Here is a 16,093-nt window from a genome sequence, read left to right on the forward strand (position 1 = left end):
CATCTTTTAGTTGGCAGACTCGAACACAGAGCCTATAGATGTTCATCAAAGCTTTGTTGAGCCGCTCCAGTGAGTACCGCTTGACTGAACACCATCAGCACCAACTCTGAATTATCATTGCTTTGACAAACAGCCTTTGTTTCCTCTGGTGAGGGATCCCCACAGAGTCCAGAGGGACTGGAGCCAGGTATTCACTTTGGTGGTTCATGCCAAGACACCAAGAAGGCTGAATAAACGAATTACCCGAGAGGGTCCATCATCACAGAAAGCATCGCAGCATGAATCGTTTTTGAGATTCCAGTGGGGCATCAAAATAAACCAGTTTTACTTGTGTAACTCTGCTTGAAAAATGCTTCAATCAAAGTGTTTATTGTAGATCACAGTTAGATGACCCCAAGAGTTTTAATATCATCTAGAACAACATGAAATCCACAAATCATATTGTAGCAACAATATAAACCAACATCCAAACCTCCTAGTATCCCATACCAGAATTGTTGCATCTTCACTGGATATAGACGCTTAGCCTGATTTATACTTTGACAATTTTTTAACAGCAAGTGCTCAACAGTCTTCTATTATTTACTTCTCTTAATCCACAACAATCCAACAACACTTAATACCGCAGCAAAGAGACCGCTCTGGTAAAAGTTAGCAATGACCTGCTGATGGCCTCTGATCAGGGCCGTATTTCAATACTCAGTGCTGCATTGGACACTGTTGACCACCACATTCTTCTACAAAGACTAGAACACCAAATAGAAACTGCTTTAAAATGGTTAAAATTTTATCTTTCAGAGGGAAAGCATTATGTACATGTCAATCCTCTCTCACTAACACACACTATGGTTAGCAATGTGTGTCCAAAAACTCTCTTTTCTTGATCCTCTTCTCGAATTACTAAGCTTTACATGGTCCAGCACCAACATACATCACAGATCTAATCCAAACGTATCAGCCTTCTAGGATGTTACAATCCTTAAACTCATACAGATCTATGTAGTTATGGAGCCCTGGGAATTCAGTTTTCAAGATCCTCGGCTGTGGGACCAAAGACCGGCCTCTGTCCGGGTGCCTATAGGTTATAAATAGGATTACCCTAACCCTAACTCTAACCCTAACCCTTCTATCCCGCATTATGTTCCATTACCCTCGTGGTTCTGGTTCCACTTGAGGTTTCTGACAAATAAAGGTACGTTTTTCCTGAAATGTACTGGTTCCTAACATTAAAAGTATGATACACTTACTAAACCTGAATCTCACCAGGTTGGTAAGTTTGACGACCCCGCCCTGAAGAAGCGTTGAAATGTTCAAGAACCCACTTGTTATGAGAACACTGATGCAGGTTCTAGAAGGACCACATGTTTGTTTTGTGAGTTATTTAGAGGAAGTGTCTTTCTTGATGACGTGGTCGTTATTGCATTACATTTCTGTTCCACAAGCAATGAATCAGCCCGATGAGGAAAAATCCTCATCTAAATAAGTTTCTGTAAGTTTCAACTGCCAAGGAGTCAGTAGCAAGAGTGAAGAAATGCTATGTCTGGTTGAATTCTGCTCACAAGGCACCATTGAGCACCACTGAAGTACAATCTCTGTGTCTCGCAAATTAACTGAAAATTTCTTGTTGATATCATAAGGAAGTTATGTGTACAAACTAATTCAGAAGAACAACAGTTTATTCGTCGCTTTAGGCCACTGTAAGTTTAAAGAGTGCATTCCATTAACCTCCTAAAGGTTGATTGTTTTTAAACCATATTTCTTCTATTCTTCAAATTTTTTTCAGGTCATTTTAAAAACTGAGAATAAAGATACCACAGAGTGATCTGAAGTTCTTCATAAAAGATCATCCTCTTTCTGATTTGATATGGTGCTCAAAAGAAATTCTCCTTTCCTGCCTTTAAGTCTTTTCTGGTATTTCCATTGTGTAAGTAAATGTTAGCACATACACTCAAGAATAACTGACCTGAGAGATGATTCCAAAACTTAATTTCCACCAGAAAGGAGGTGAAACATCAGAGCATCGGCTGTATATCAGCGAGATGAGCTGATCAGGGATTAACTGTAACTGAACGTCTGCCTAAACTAAACATGTGTTTCATCTTTGATTGCCTTCTAAAACTCCATGAACCTATCTGGACCAGTGTAGCAAACAGATGTTTATAATCGAGCAAGAACGTCCACTTGAGAGAGAAATGAGATTAAAGGTCATGATCCTTGGAGTCGATTTGCCAAGTTGATTCTTTTTCTTTTAACCATTCGTTGTATTTGGCAGTTCTGGTTTGGATAAGGAATTGGATTACCTCAGTATATTGTACAATTAGATTTAGAATACAAGCGTGCACGAGGGAGCAGCGTGGTCAGATAGTCTTCCAAGGACGGCGGTCAAAGTCTGGGTGGCCTCTATTTAAATTTTATTCATGGTTCTGCAAATGTTTTCTTAAGGTCAAGGACCCAGAGTGAACTTGCCTCTTTTTTATTTGGAAAAATGACGTGTGGAAAATGTTTAATTAATTTGTGCTGCAGGATATCAGCGATGGCGTCTTCTACTTCTCACTGTCACTTCTTAACCACATTGTGAACTTTACTCTCATCTTTTAACTCTTCATCTTCTGTCTATGTCTGAAACAAAATGGTCTTTCCAGTGAAGACCTTCTGGGATCCTTTTGTACTTTATGGAAACTTGTTTTGTGAACTTCATTTTATAATCAAACTTCACTCGCTTCTCTTGATTTATTTGTCTTTGACGTTCTGATCAGAAGTTCCATCATTGAACGAAGTGTTCATGACAATAAAAGGACAACGAACATTCTGGTTGACCTCAAGCTAAATCCTGTACACAACTGTCCTGTGCAGGGTGAACGACTCATGTCAAACAGTAGATTCTGTCTAAAGCCTCCTCCTTCGCTGGTGTTTCAATGAACACCTCCAGACAACTCATCAGAAACAGGTGTGCACCCCTCTGCTTTTAACCATCACTCTCGCAGGTGTTTGTAGAAGTCCAGTGCTGTGTCTCAAATCGCATACTAGCGTACTAAAAGTTAGTATTTTTAGTACGTTAGTGCGTCTCAATTCTTAGTATGCGAAATTTAGTGCGCCATGCATACTAAATTGGCATACTAACACGCCCACAAAACTAGCATGGTTCGATGGATACTAACCATACTAAACAGCCGCCATTTTAGTGACGTTTTAAATGGAAGTTACGTCATATATAAATGCATATATATGCATATACTTAAATGTGTATTTTCAGCAGCAGTAGGAGGATAAACACGTCTTCGCTGCTGATACCAGCTTAAATATCTCGCGATTATTTAGATTCTCATATTTTTTCTTTATTTCTTTTTCCAAAGTTGCAATACGTGCTGCCAGCAGGTGTCGGCGATAGCGTTCAAACAGCTGCTTGAAACATCGTTAAATAGAAGTAGAAGAAGAAGCTGTCATGTGATTTCCGGTTAGTGTGTAGCTTCAGGGTTTGATTTGAGACATACTATCTGCGGAGAATTTGCGTACTAGTTAGTATGCATACTAAACTGATGCATACTAACTTCTAGCATACTAAGATTAGTATGCGATTTGAGACACAGCTCAGGTGCTATCTTGCCTCTTCACCCGAAAACCACCTTTTGCTGCCCGAGACTTTGATCGTTTGATGCAGGGTTTGGCCTCGAATTCCCAAGTCCTTCGGTAGCCTGACAGTTAACTTGCCCACGTAGTCTCTGCAGCAGACTTCCAATTGGCATATCTTGGCTTTCCTTCCACATGGCTCAGCGACAGCTTGAGTAGTTTAGCTTCTTGCGTTTAAATGCCTTCAGCACTCGATACTCAAAGGGAACTGTGTGATCAATGATGTATACAGCGCGTGTGGAGGACCAGAGAACTAGGTCTGGTGTGAAGGTTTGTTGTGTTGATCTCGGATGGAAAGCAGAGCCTTTGTTTGAGATCTGCTGCCAACTTCCAGTCACAAGCCAGCTCGACCTGGCTGATGTTCCACGGAACTTGACTGTCTCTGCACCTTCTCAGATAAACTCTCATGAGCCTGTATGAGTAGCTCCACCATTTTTTACCAGTCACTAAGGTAGAAGCTGTTTATTTCATGTCACTGAATGGCACTTTTTATCGACTGTTAATAAATAAAGTTGAGTTGAGTTGACTTGAGCTGTTCTGTAAACATACCGAGCTCAAGGATGTCCGACCGTGCAGCCCACTAAGCATCTTGCGAGTGTTCAAGAAAGCTTTAAGATGTTTTGTGTGATAAGGCATTTTTGACAACTTGAAAGGGTCTTTAAATTGTTTTTGTTGTCACTTGCTACCTCACTTGCAAAAGCCTTTGAAATTGTTGATCAGGTCTGTAGATGACCTCCCACTTCTTTTTATCACACATTTTTGGCTCCCTGATTTGTGTTTTTCACCATAGATCTTCTTAGTTTTAGGCTGTAGCTGGTTGGGCCTGTGGGACCTCTATGCTTGTTTCCTCCTCTTCATTTGGTACAGGGTTATTGAGTCCTGCAGACTTTCAGTCCTGTTGCTGAACTTCACTTGATGTACCTTAAACGTCTGTATTCCGTTCACAAGTGACAGTTACTGTAAGTTCTCTGTTGCTCTGACATCAAATACTAGTTCAAGCCTTGATGTTACTTTGGTCCAGCCACAACTCTTGTAGCTAGTATTGCTAATAAATTGATCAAACTGGCTTTTATCTCTTATTTCCGAGACAGCACAAATCTCTGCCATGGAGCTAATTTCACATGAAATTATACATTTTAAAAATAACAATAAACAGAATCAATAAAATAACTTTTCTCTCAATGTTGCCTGAGCAAGAGTCAAACTTACACCCTGTGTGTGAAGGCCTGTAGGCCCCAGAGCAGGAGTGGGCCACATAATATGCTGGGAGCTTTATATATGTCCAACTGCTTTCTTGAACACATGCAAATGATCAACTACTACGACTACGCTACTAGTCCTTAACTTACAAATGAATTTTTGACTTTAATGATCTAAAACGAAAGTGCTTAACAACACTGTATCATAGCCCGTGATATCAACAAGTATTTAGAATATGTAGTTTCTGGTGAATGTTAAACATTGAACATCAGGCCTCATTTTGACAAATATGTTTTCATATTTTATTTGTGCAAAAACAATAACATAAATACAAACATATGATACAAACGCTATTTAAAAAAATCTAATGTTAAAATCATAATATATTTAAGCTCAAACATGTATCTACAGTTTGTTTACAAAACGACTTCCCATTTGTGAGTCAGGACCATGAAGAGCAGAATGAGGTAGAGCAAGAAGAGACTCTAGGGGTCTCTTTTGTTCTTATCGTTGTGATTTTTCTCTCTGTGTGGTGTATTTAAAGATGTTTGTTTCATTTGTGTCGTGATGTCGAGAAAGTGCATTTCATTGAACCGAAGGTGAAAGGAAAGCTTCTTGAATCAGATGTAATTTCCATTGTAGAGTGGGACACATTCAGTTGTCTTGGGTGGCAAAGGAAGAAGACATATGAAATAAATATAAATACAAATACAAATATAAACATATATGGAGTGTTGGAAACTCTTATAACCCAACCTGCTGCTATTAAACCCCTGTATTTATACTTGTAAAATCATATTTGACACTTAAAAGCTGCATGAAGGAACAGAGACATAATAAAATGAAATTTTCTTCACAAATATAATTCTATGTACAAATGGATTAAATACAGTGTGAACATTTCAGTGAACTTATTTAGGGAACATCATAAAAATCAAAGCCAATTTTGAGATCCAGCCTCAGCAGTTCACTGAACAAGAGTATAAAAATAGTGTATCTTCACATATTAAGCACTTTTTTGAAACATTTGGTGAAGGACCTACTGAATAGTTGCTAAATTAAATAAACAAAAGAAAGTCAGTGAGTCTTGATCAGCTCCTCCAGTAAAGATTTGATTCATCCTCTTGCGGCGAAGACACGGAAGGATCCTCCGTCTGCGTTGCTCTTGCTGCAAGTGTGTCAGAAAGATAATGGTTAATGTCTAAAGCCTTATTGGCTAGAAATGTTTTAGTTATGGAATGCAAAATAAAGCAAACATCCATCAAAGGAGTTATGACTCTCTGTTGCTGTTTTACTGGCTATGACGTTCATGTTCTCCGAGTTGATGACTTTATAATTAGTTCATAGCGCGAGAGGCCAGGCTGGAACTCTGCCATGATCAATACTCCTGATTGTCTCGGTGAGTGGGATCAAACCACGCTTCATTATGGCAACAGGAAAGGCCAACTCAGAGAGTTTCCACCGTCAGTTATGGGATAGCGTGAGATCGCCTCCTCAGCCGCCGACCAACTCTGGACTGTGTTCTCTGAAGTGTTACGACTTTATTGACCTTCTCGCAGAACTCCCTTCATGGGCCTTTTGCTGCGTTAGAGATTCTTTTATTTTTTTCAACCATCCAGCGCACTGACTGGAGAAGCCTTGGTAGGGAAAGCATAGACCCCAGGTGTGGGCAACCTAACGTCAAACCACACCATTACTCTAACAAGCCTACATGCCAGCAGAAACACCGCAGGACCTCTTCAGCTTCAGATAGAACCACAGACGTGTTAGTTATATTATAAAACATGATGATGTGAGCAGCCTGCTGCACAGGATGTTCCTGGAGGACGTGTTCCATCACAGATTCAAGTGAGTATCTATGACTTATCTTAAGTACAGAATGTAAACAACTGAATTAAATCAGAGGGTCTACTTGAAAATGTAATGTCAATGTATCTATGATGTGTTTATAGCTTTTTATGTGCAGATGCTTAAAATATTTTTGTATGTGTTGATTGTCCTGACCAGGGATTATGTTAGCTCATAGCTCTGACACAAATGAACACTGCCTCTGTTTAAATAAATGTAATAATAAATAAAAAAATTAAATCATTCTTCGCTTTAAACCGAGGTGAGGTGGATCAAGAAGTGTTTGGGGATAATGGTGTTTTCTACTGCTAATGTTGACTGAATGTATTCATTTTATACCCAATTTCCTGAAGGAGATCTCCAAAGGGATTAATAAAGTTTATCTATCTTTACAACTTCTTTTATTCTGTGGTTTTATGTCCTGTTTAAGGATTAATGTTTTTTTCCTTTAATTTTCTTTCAAATTTGACCCTCTATTTTCTCCATAACTATCCATAGTCCTTTGTATTAAAAAGTTAAACAAATAAATAATTAATTTAGATAATGAACACATTTTACATATATATACTTCCTTTTCAATGTATTACCCAGAATTAAATTACAGTATTGTTAAAGAATGAATAATGCATTTATAGTCTTATCAAAATAAACATATAATCATGCTTACTGCAGCTCACAATAAGCTTAAAGGAAAGTTACCCAGTTAGAGTTTCGTTTATCAAGAAATGACAGTTTGTGCTTAAGATATAGTGACCGCACCAGGATATATGAGCTTATCTTTCGATGCAAGCTGTTATACTGCGCTCACTGACTCATACAAAAAAAAACGGTTCTAGCTGGCTGCGTCCAGCAACAAGAGAACCAAATGTTTGTATCTGAGTTTGTAATGATCTGAGCTATCGAATAAAAAGGCAGCAAGAAGTGGAGAACAACTGTGGTTTGGGACGAGCCATAAGAAGCGCCTCCACTCTTCGCTGGTAGTAAATCTAGATTCTAACTTTGTCGTTATTCTAACACTTGTCTCTGTTCCTATTCCGATTGTCCGGGAGAAAATCCCTGACAGGTATATAAAGTTAAATAGTTAACAATCAATCAAGCATTTTAATAATGTCAATTACATGATATTTAGTATCGTCATACACATCATTTGATATCTACGTAGTATATATTGTGTCCTGTTGACTCATTTTTTTTATCAAGACTTCTTTTATAAGTCTTTTGTATTACAGGTCAAAACACGATGTAGATCTACAACTAGTGTTGTGTAAGTGCAAAATATTACCTTTCAGACTGGATACCATTTTTCAAGACGCCGACGTAACTCTTTCTCTTGTCCAGCGGAAGAACGTCCAACAGGCCGCCGTCGGCCTTGATCACGCCAGCGTGGATGGCAGATTTACAGATACTGGAGTTCTGTCATAGTCAGAAGAAAAAACAAGTCAAGTGACATGTATGTGGCGAAGAACAAGTTTGTTCCACTGTCTCAGGCAAAAAATCTTCCTTCGGTCACCTAAACAAACGTTGTACTGGTCAAAGTGTTAACATCTCTTATTAGACTCTTCTGGACTGTAGCTAAATGCTGTTGAAGGAGTGCTGGAAACCTGAGGCTCATGTCCGACTTGGTCAAACCTCAGAATGTGACTAACTGGAAACTCCAACGGAGAGACTTAGTCAAGGTGCGCACAAGGTTTAGTCTGGAGTCGGTCCATGTCAACGAGATTGAGCAGCACACAGACACAAAGAGCTTTAACGGCAGCGAGCAGCTCCGGCTGAGCTGGCCAGCATGTGTGTTTGGTATAAACACTTAACTCACTGTGGGCTTGGATTCAGTGAACATATCTGTGATGTATATTTAATAAAGGTTTGATTTTATCAAGTCGGTTAAACATGTGTGTCCATGTCTCACGTCCAGTTTCAACATTCATTTCTCAGCTTCATCTGGTGTTTCCATCATCGAGCCAGTTGGTACAATTTCACAACAGGACGGAGTGATTCAAGGCTCCCCGGTGGAACATTATCACAGACTCATGATGGGAGGACAAGCAGATGGATGGGGAGAAGTGAAAGGAGGAAGGTTTGACACTCGTCATCCAGGGGAACACAAATTCATCTCCACGACTCATCACAACAGTGCTGTCGACTCCCTTTTTCCTACCAGGAGATTGTTGCCAAACAGCTTTGAGTCAGGAATAGGAATCAGATGCTGCACTTACGTCTGTGTAGATGCTGTTCCCGATCACAGGCGACCAGTAAGATGGCTGCTGTTTGCAGTCTGCTGGACAGAAGACCCTGAGGAAGTAAGTTGCATTATTGTCTGTTTAATTAGTGAGAGACGCGTATCACAAACTCAAAGCTCCGCTTTATATGACAGCTTCATTACATCTATAATAAATCCTATGATGCACTACAACTACAGTGCAAGATCCCTTGACCTGTGACCTGGGGTTTATTGTTTGGTGTGAGTTTCACACTTTTCATTCCTTTTTGTTGGATCAGATCAAATGGAATTCCACCTGTTACGAGTAATTACAGTTCCTCAAAATAGCATGGAATAACTTAAATCAAAAAAGGAAAAGGCTCTACGTTAAATAAATCTGAATATGGCAAACAAATATTTGTTAACCTTTTATTAAAAGCATGGATCTGAATCCTTATATTCAATGAAATAAAATAGGTAAAAAGAGGAGAAAATCCTAAATAAAACAAGTAAGCCAGTAATATTTAGAGTTTGCAAAAACAAAGCTGAAAACAGCGACCAAAGGCAAGAGCATTAGACCTCATTAGAGAAAAAGACGTAGTTATCTGCTTCAGCTAAGTTTCCAGGCACTATTTGAACCTTTTTCCATAGCAACTGTTTCCTCCAGTACAAACAGAAGCATCTGGCAACACGTACCTGGGACAGTGAGAGAAGGGCTTCTTGAAGGGGCATATTTCGGCAACTGTGGTGTAGCAGTCAGCAGATATTTCTGATGAAGGAAGCAAGGAACGTTTATAAAGGCATGTTGGTGAGAAGAAACTCATCATGACTCACCTTCTACCTTAGCCATGACAAAGGCGTTGCCAGGTTTGTATTTGCTGTGAAATAAACTCTAATTTAAAAGCTGAGACTTGAGAAGTTGAAAGAGTAAAAACAGACCTTAAAGACTCGACACCGTTTTTGCTTGCTTTGACGAAGAACGGAAACTTCTCCATCCTTGTGACGTCCACAAGTCCTCCTCTGTTGTCCAGCACACCGAAGTGAATCGCAGCTCTGCAGATGCTGGATTGCTGACAATGAAAAAGAAGTCGTCATCAGAGAGTTTCAAAGGTGGATTGTTTAAGTCACTTACCACATCGTAAAAGAGATTTCCCCAAACTTTGCCTTTTTTGTTGGCGCAGTCGGCCGGACATTTGAATCTGTACAGACGACGCAGAATACCATAAATGAAACACCTTCTATTTGTTTCCAGTGGCTGATCTTTAGACCTAAACTGACCGGTTACAGGTGGATCCTCGACACTTGTCTCGGAGTCTCGTCTCACACTTGATATTTTGAGCTGTGAGGTCACAGATAGCATTACTTAGACTGAGCAAAATAAGAAACAAGGACAGAACTCACCAAGGAAGGTGCTGGGGGACTTGGAGCTGGTGACTTTAGGAGTGCTGGGCTTGGAGGCCGGCTTCTTGGGCGGAGAAGGTTTAGGTTTGGGAGCAGGTTTGGCAGTGGTGCGGGGGACGATGGGAGCCTGGGGCTTCTCCACCTCGTTCATGTCTTCTGTCTCCGAGCGCTGAGAATCCACTGAGCGGAGAGACAGGGGGTTAGAAGAGTGGATGAGGTGCACAGCGGCGTTGCTCACCTTTGAAGCAAAGATTATTTCGGCAACCTCCTCCGAAACTGGGAGGACATTGAGAACATGGTCGGCCATGTTGGTAAGGGGCCTCACCGATCCAGTTCCCTCTGCGAAAGGGAAGCAAGGGTTAATCAAAGACGACCACCACAGACAGTACCATAGTGCACTGCATCAAGTGACGCACATATCTGTTAAGAATAACATTTATCGAACATTATTGGACGAGGGAAACAGATGTAGACGAGGGAGAGAGAGAGAGAGAGAGAGCACGGAAAAGGAGAGATAGGAGGAGATCAATAAAGAAAGGGGGAAGATAGAATACAGTCAGGGAGAGATAGAAGAAGAGAGAGGGTGGTAGAAAGAAAGAAACTTCAGAGAATGTGAGGATCCAGAAAGACATTCAGAACACCAAGAAAATGTAATCACCTGTCTGGAGATCAGACAAACACAAATAAAACAAGACCTAATTGGCAGCAAAAAGCTAATCTCTTCTTCTCTCTTGGTTAAAAACTCTATTTTCCTCTCGGTCTGATTTTATATTACGGCTGAGTGTGTTTGGACAGGAGGAATTTGAACAGCTCCTAAAATGTCAGGAAGCGTCTCTGACAACTGAAGCTCAATAGCTTCCACATTTCTCTGCAGCTCTGTGAGCAACACACTGAAGCATCTGTCTTACTTCTAGAATGTAAACAAGAAGTCGGGGAGCCAAGGTGTTGAAGTAAAATGGGATATTTGTCTTACTTTGGGGAATAGTTGCACACAAGGTAGACGGCGTTCTCCCATATTTCCCCCCACACGTTCATCCGTGGACACACATGCACGGCACAGCCGACTCTGCTCGTGGTTGCCCAGACCAGCTGTGAAAAGACAAAGTTTGCAGAGAGTTTTAATAAAGAATTCGGCAGAACTTGAAGCACAGCAGTTCAGCCCTAATAAAACAGACTTCTCTCAGGGTCAATAAGTCACTTCCTTACGGGCAGGCAGAGCTAATGGCACCTCAGGGACGCTCAGTTTCGGTAACTCGGAATCTTATAATCACTTATGAAGTTCTCACTGAGAACTGCAGCGAAGCCTCATTACAAGTGTCTGCGGTGCTTCTGGTGAATTATGTGCCATCTGATGGCAAATACCTGTGTGTTCCCAAAACTCCGGCTGCCTCTGCCTCCTCAGGAATGTTCTTTTTTTCCCCTGCTGCTGTTGAAAGTCAGCACTCACAGGTCTGAAATGCTTAGTGCTCCGTGTCACTGCAAACCACCGACAGCTCTGACTGACATTACAGTAGACAGACAAGACCATGATGCTCGAAAGAATCCAGGTCAGTCAGTCAGGGATGTCTGAAAATGACTTCCAGTTGCCACGATTTGCTTTCAGGCTGAGGACGGAGTCATCTATGGGAACCCTGTGTGATCTCACTCTGAACTTGTATGACTGACACTTTTCAGAAAACACATCATTACAGAATATGAAGAAAAGTTATGTTGTGCCGCTTTAAAATAAGAATTTCAGATATTTCATTGCTGCAGAAACTTAAGTATCTGTAATGCGACAAATGTAAACACTGGTTTCCTGACATGTATGCTATACATGCTTAAACAAGATGTATGTTTCCTTTTTAGTTCACACAATATTTGTTCAGGGTTTTTTAATGGAATAATCATTTTGTCTTACATGCATGGCCTGATGAAATCACAAACTTTCCAAATGAGTTTCATCACAGTCTTTAAGTGTGTTTTCTTGAGCCCCTCATGTCTTACCTGTGTGTAGTGAGTGCACATGGGTCCAGAGCAGCGTTCAGGGCACCAGGGGTTACACTCTTGGGGGTACGGGTATGTGTAGTCCTTCACCTCATCGTACCACGCCTGGATGTGGAAGGCAGGGGAGCGGTATCTGTACACACACACACACACACACATACACACACACAGACACACACACAGACACACAGACATACACAAAGTTTCAGTATGCAGCCAGGTGCTTCTCTGGCTCTCAATATATTTTTTCATGGCACAAAAAGGGAGTAAAGATGAAAAGAAGTCAAAACCAGGGAGAGGAGAAAGATTCCTGGAATTGCACCTAATGTGACTCCACACACACACAAACACACACACACTGCATATGAAAATGTTGGTCCTGTCTTTTGTTTTCTTTTGTATCGCGTAGTGTCTTCTCAGAGTACATTTAAAGCTGGTAAAATTGTTGTACCTGAAAAAACTGTATGTTAAGTGAATCTAAGGAAGTAGGTCAATCTGCTGAAGTTATTTGAATGTCAAAATATTGTCTACTAAGGTTCAATTGTAGCCTGTAATGTATGTAAGTTTGAAGAAAATGTTGATGCTGCCTGTCGCTCCATTCAAATCTCTTCTTCACATTAGGCCTCTTGAATTCTTGATGAATTCTGCATCCCTTGACAAGTCAATCTCAAGTCCTTTGATCTGCCTCACCTTCCCCAGTGAACAGCCAGGTTCTGTCCAATAGACATGAGCAGGTCCTGCGGTCCGTGGTCCCACTGGCACTGCTCCGACCAGTAGGTGGCGGACTTCTCCAGTTCGTCATCCCAAACCTGCACACATGACAGAGGTCGGCAGTCAGAAGAATCCACCTGCTTCACTGATGCGTCCGTGACTTTGACTCCGCCACACATGTTCACACCTGACTCACACCTGACTCACACCAAAGCTCTCCATGTCCTTCTGCTCAGTAAATTTCCAGCCTTTTGGTGCACACAGCCACCACTGTGCACCAGGACACCCGTGCATTGACAACAACACACACCGCGCTGTTCCCTGGAATCTGAGAGAGTCAATCTTCACACACTTTCCTACCACACTGAACTCCGGAGAACCTGCTCCACACCAGTCTTGCCACGTCTCTAAACAACCCACTGGACTCGTTCTTGCTGTCCTTTATGCCTGATGGCACGCTGGTCTTGACTAGTCGGGAAGTGTTGGACAGAGTCAGCATTATGGTGCTGCTTGTTAAAGAGCGGCACAGCAGGCTGGTCGTCATGACTGCATGTTTCCAGCGAAGAGAAAAGGATTTATTGGAGCAACAAGGCTGTTAAACGCCCTAATCAGCCTTGAGTTTAGTGCTGACACTAGAAAACCACTTTGTGTTTGAGCTCTCAGCCAAGACTGGTGCTAATGATGTGGAACCATTGAAGGTTCCAGCACGCCGCTCACCATGTGTTCCATGTTGGAAGCCGTTGGGTAGACGTTGCCTCGCAACTTGTTGTGCAGCTGGAGGATTTCCTCGCGGTCCGACCAGCGGATGGCCCGTCTGGTTCTGTTACTGCCGGTTCCTTGAGCCCCCTCGTAGCGACTGAGCAGCTGCCTGAGCTCTGTGGAGTCCGGCAGGAAAAGGGAAGATGCGTCCTTGAAGCACAGGAGGAGCGAGATCCAAACTATGACTGCTGAGAACATCCTGACCCGGAGTTGTGGTGTTCCTGTTATCCAGACAGAACCTGAGGAGAGGACAGAACACTGTCATCTACAAGAATGTTTTTTCAAGATCCAAAGAATTCCTGGATATAAGTTTATACGACAAAAACGAAGAAATGACAGATGTGTTATCTTGTTAGTGTTTACATCAGGCTGCCGCCACACTACTACTGCATTTGTTCATCTTCACCGCACTTCTGTGGCCTCCTGAGACTCACCTGATCAGATCTATCTGGCCCTTCCCCATTTGTTCAGTTTAAATCAATCACCTCCCAGCCATCCCCCATCTCAGCTAGTCCCACAAGGTCCCATTCCCTTCATCATTTACCTCCTCCCCCTTGTCCCATTATTTACAGATGTAATGTAACATTTAATGTGCCATTGGTATACAGATGGCACCCAGTTGTACCTCTCAGCCAAAACCACCCTCACACCCAGCTCCCTCTGTGTCTGCCTTCATCTTGGTTTGTCATTGGTTCTAAATTCATCCTTGCATCAGCTGACTAACAGTCGCACCTTCACCATCAATAACTCCTTCCACCTCCACTCAGGTAAAAACTGTGGGTGTGATCCTTGAGAGGATCTTCTCCTTCCATCCTTGCACATCAATACGGTCACCTGTCATCATGGTTCTTGGGTCCTGGCCCTGGACCAGCTAGACCAGTGGTCAGCTGTTGCGGTCTGGTTCATATGAAAACAGAGCTTGTGTGCAGCAGCTCCTCAGACACCACCATCACAGAGCCATTATTTTCTCACCAAACTAAAAAGGTGGATCTGGCTTCTCTGAACATTCCTGACCCGTCCAAGGACAATAATCTGTCTGTGACCCGGCATGAACTCAGAACAGAACCATTCCAGCACGAGGGAAGACTCAGAGAGGAGCTGTGACTGGACAGTGTCAGACCCGCACCCTGCTCACCTCCACACCGAGCCCTAGACCAGTTTCTCGAGCACAACTTTCTTTCAACTGGACTTTTTTTTAATACCTGAGTGACATTGATCCACGTGCCGGACTTTACTGCACACACCTGACCCGGAAAATCACCTCAGATGCACGTGAACACAACAGTTCACGTGCATCTGAATATATAGAAGCAGCAGAAGAGTCGTACATCAGTAAAAAACATGGTTTCAACAGTTATAGAGAATAAAACATAAGGTATTCCTGACTGACCAGGGAACATCCTTAATAGACCTTTGATTTAGATCAGGGTTTTTATCGTCCCAGCTTTTTTTCTTAAACACACCACTACTATTCTGGAGATAATGTGTTTGTTTGATTTAATAATAAAAATGCAGAATTTCGAAATATTGAAAAAAATAAAACTCACCTTTTCTTTAATCTGGAAAATGTGTGTGCTTAATCAATAAATGTGTTTTATTCCAGTCTCGCTCTGTCTCTCCTTCTCTCTGACTCTCTATCTTTCTCTCGCTTTCCCTCTCCTTCTGTCGCTGGTCCGTGGAGCTCAGAGGAACTGTGGCCCAGGCTGCTCTCACTGCCTTATATAGAGAAGGGAACCCTCGGGAGAAGAGGAAAAAATGACTCGCCAACCTCCCACGGCAGACTGAGTTCTTGGCACTCGCTGCACCGAGTGCGCACTGTCCACGTCATGAGAGTGACAGCAGAAGGTGAATCACTGGCTCTGGTCGCTCGAACCCACTTTGTTTTGGTCACTCCTGTTGATCCAGATGTTCTCTACAGGTAAACCAAGACATGAACATACATCTTTATAAGATTCTTTTTTGACTTGAACTCACCAGGGAAATGTATTTAAATCTTCACAATGATAACTTTATGTCGTTTGTGAGGAAAAATATATATATAATATACTTGTTTTCCCAAACTCGCTCTGAAAAAATCATCATCCTCAAGCAATTGAGTCAAACTTATGGGATTCAGATCAATATAAACAAACATTCATTTTCAGCCCCCTGATGGTATGATGGCTTGTTATTTCAGCAGGGTATCTGACCAATGGTAGGGCATAGATGTTAATTGCCAGTAGTACAGTTTCAGACATCCCAGGGTTCAGGTTCTCCATCACATTGCTCATCAGGTGTTAAGGCATCGCAAGGATCACTGTACTGTACATCAGCTTATTGGTCTGAGATGTTTGAAGTTTCTGTCACGGCATTTACATTGGCTAG

General features: G+C 41.8%; 1 protein-coding gene across 1 annotated transcript; it reads right to left on the minus strand.

Moving 5' to 3' along the window:
- Nucleotides 1-5,142: 5,142 nt before the first annotated feature.
- On the minus strand, nucleotides 5,143-15,407 carry crispld2 (cysteine-rich secretory protein LCCL domain containing 2). The gene is made up of 15 exons (XM_087792805.1): nucleotides 15,277-15,407; nucleotides 13,688-13,968; nucleotides 12,950-13,068; nucleotides 12,260-12,392; nucleotides 11,247-11,362; nucleotides 10,512-10,612; nucleotides 10,274-10,453; nucleotides 10,151-10,211; nucleotides 10,005-10,071; nucleotides 9,812-9,942; nucleotides 9,707-9,750; nucleotides 9,569-9,641; nucleotides 8,889-8,964; nucleotides 7,958-8,088; nucleotides 5,143-5,995 (listed from the first exon to the last, which is right to left on the minus strand). The coding sequence occupies exons 2-15, from the start codon at nucleotides 13,925-13,927 to the stop codon at nucleotides 5,944-5,946; spliced, it is 1,524 nt and encodes a 507-aa protein (XP_087648931.1). The 5' UTR covers nucleotides 13,928-13,968; nucleotides 15,277-15,407; the 3' UTR covers nucleotides 5,143-5,943.
- Between the last annotated feature and the right edge of the window lie 686 nt (nucleotides 15,408-16,093).

Source organism: Callionymus lyra, chromosome 6 (assembly GCF_982586985.1).
Source record: "Callionymus lyra chromosome 6, fCalLyr1.hap1.1, whole genome shotgun sequence".
In the NCBI taxonomy this organism is placed as follows: Eukaryota; Metazoa; Chordata; class Actinopteri; order Syngnathiformes; family Callionymidae; genus Callionymus; species Callionymus lyra.

What these genes read in the sequence shown, in the direction of transcription:
- crispld2 (XM_087792805.1), bottom strand. Translation starts at nt 13,927, where the DNA reads ATGTTCTCAGCAGTCATAGTTTGGATCTCGCTCCTCCTGTGCTTCAAG. An exon ending in CGAGGATCCACCTGTAACCG is followed by an intron (nt 10,072 to 10,150) that starts GTCAGTTTAGGT and finishes TCGTCTGTACAG; the next exon opens with ATTCAAATGTCCGGCCGACT. An exon ending in CCCTTCTCTCACTGTCCCAG is followed by an intron (nt 8,965 to 9,568) that starts GTACGTGTTGCC and finishes TTACTTCCTCAG; the next exon opens with GGTCTTCTGTCCAGCAGACT.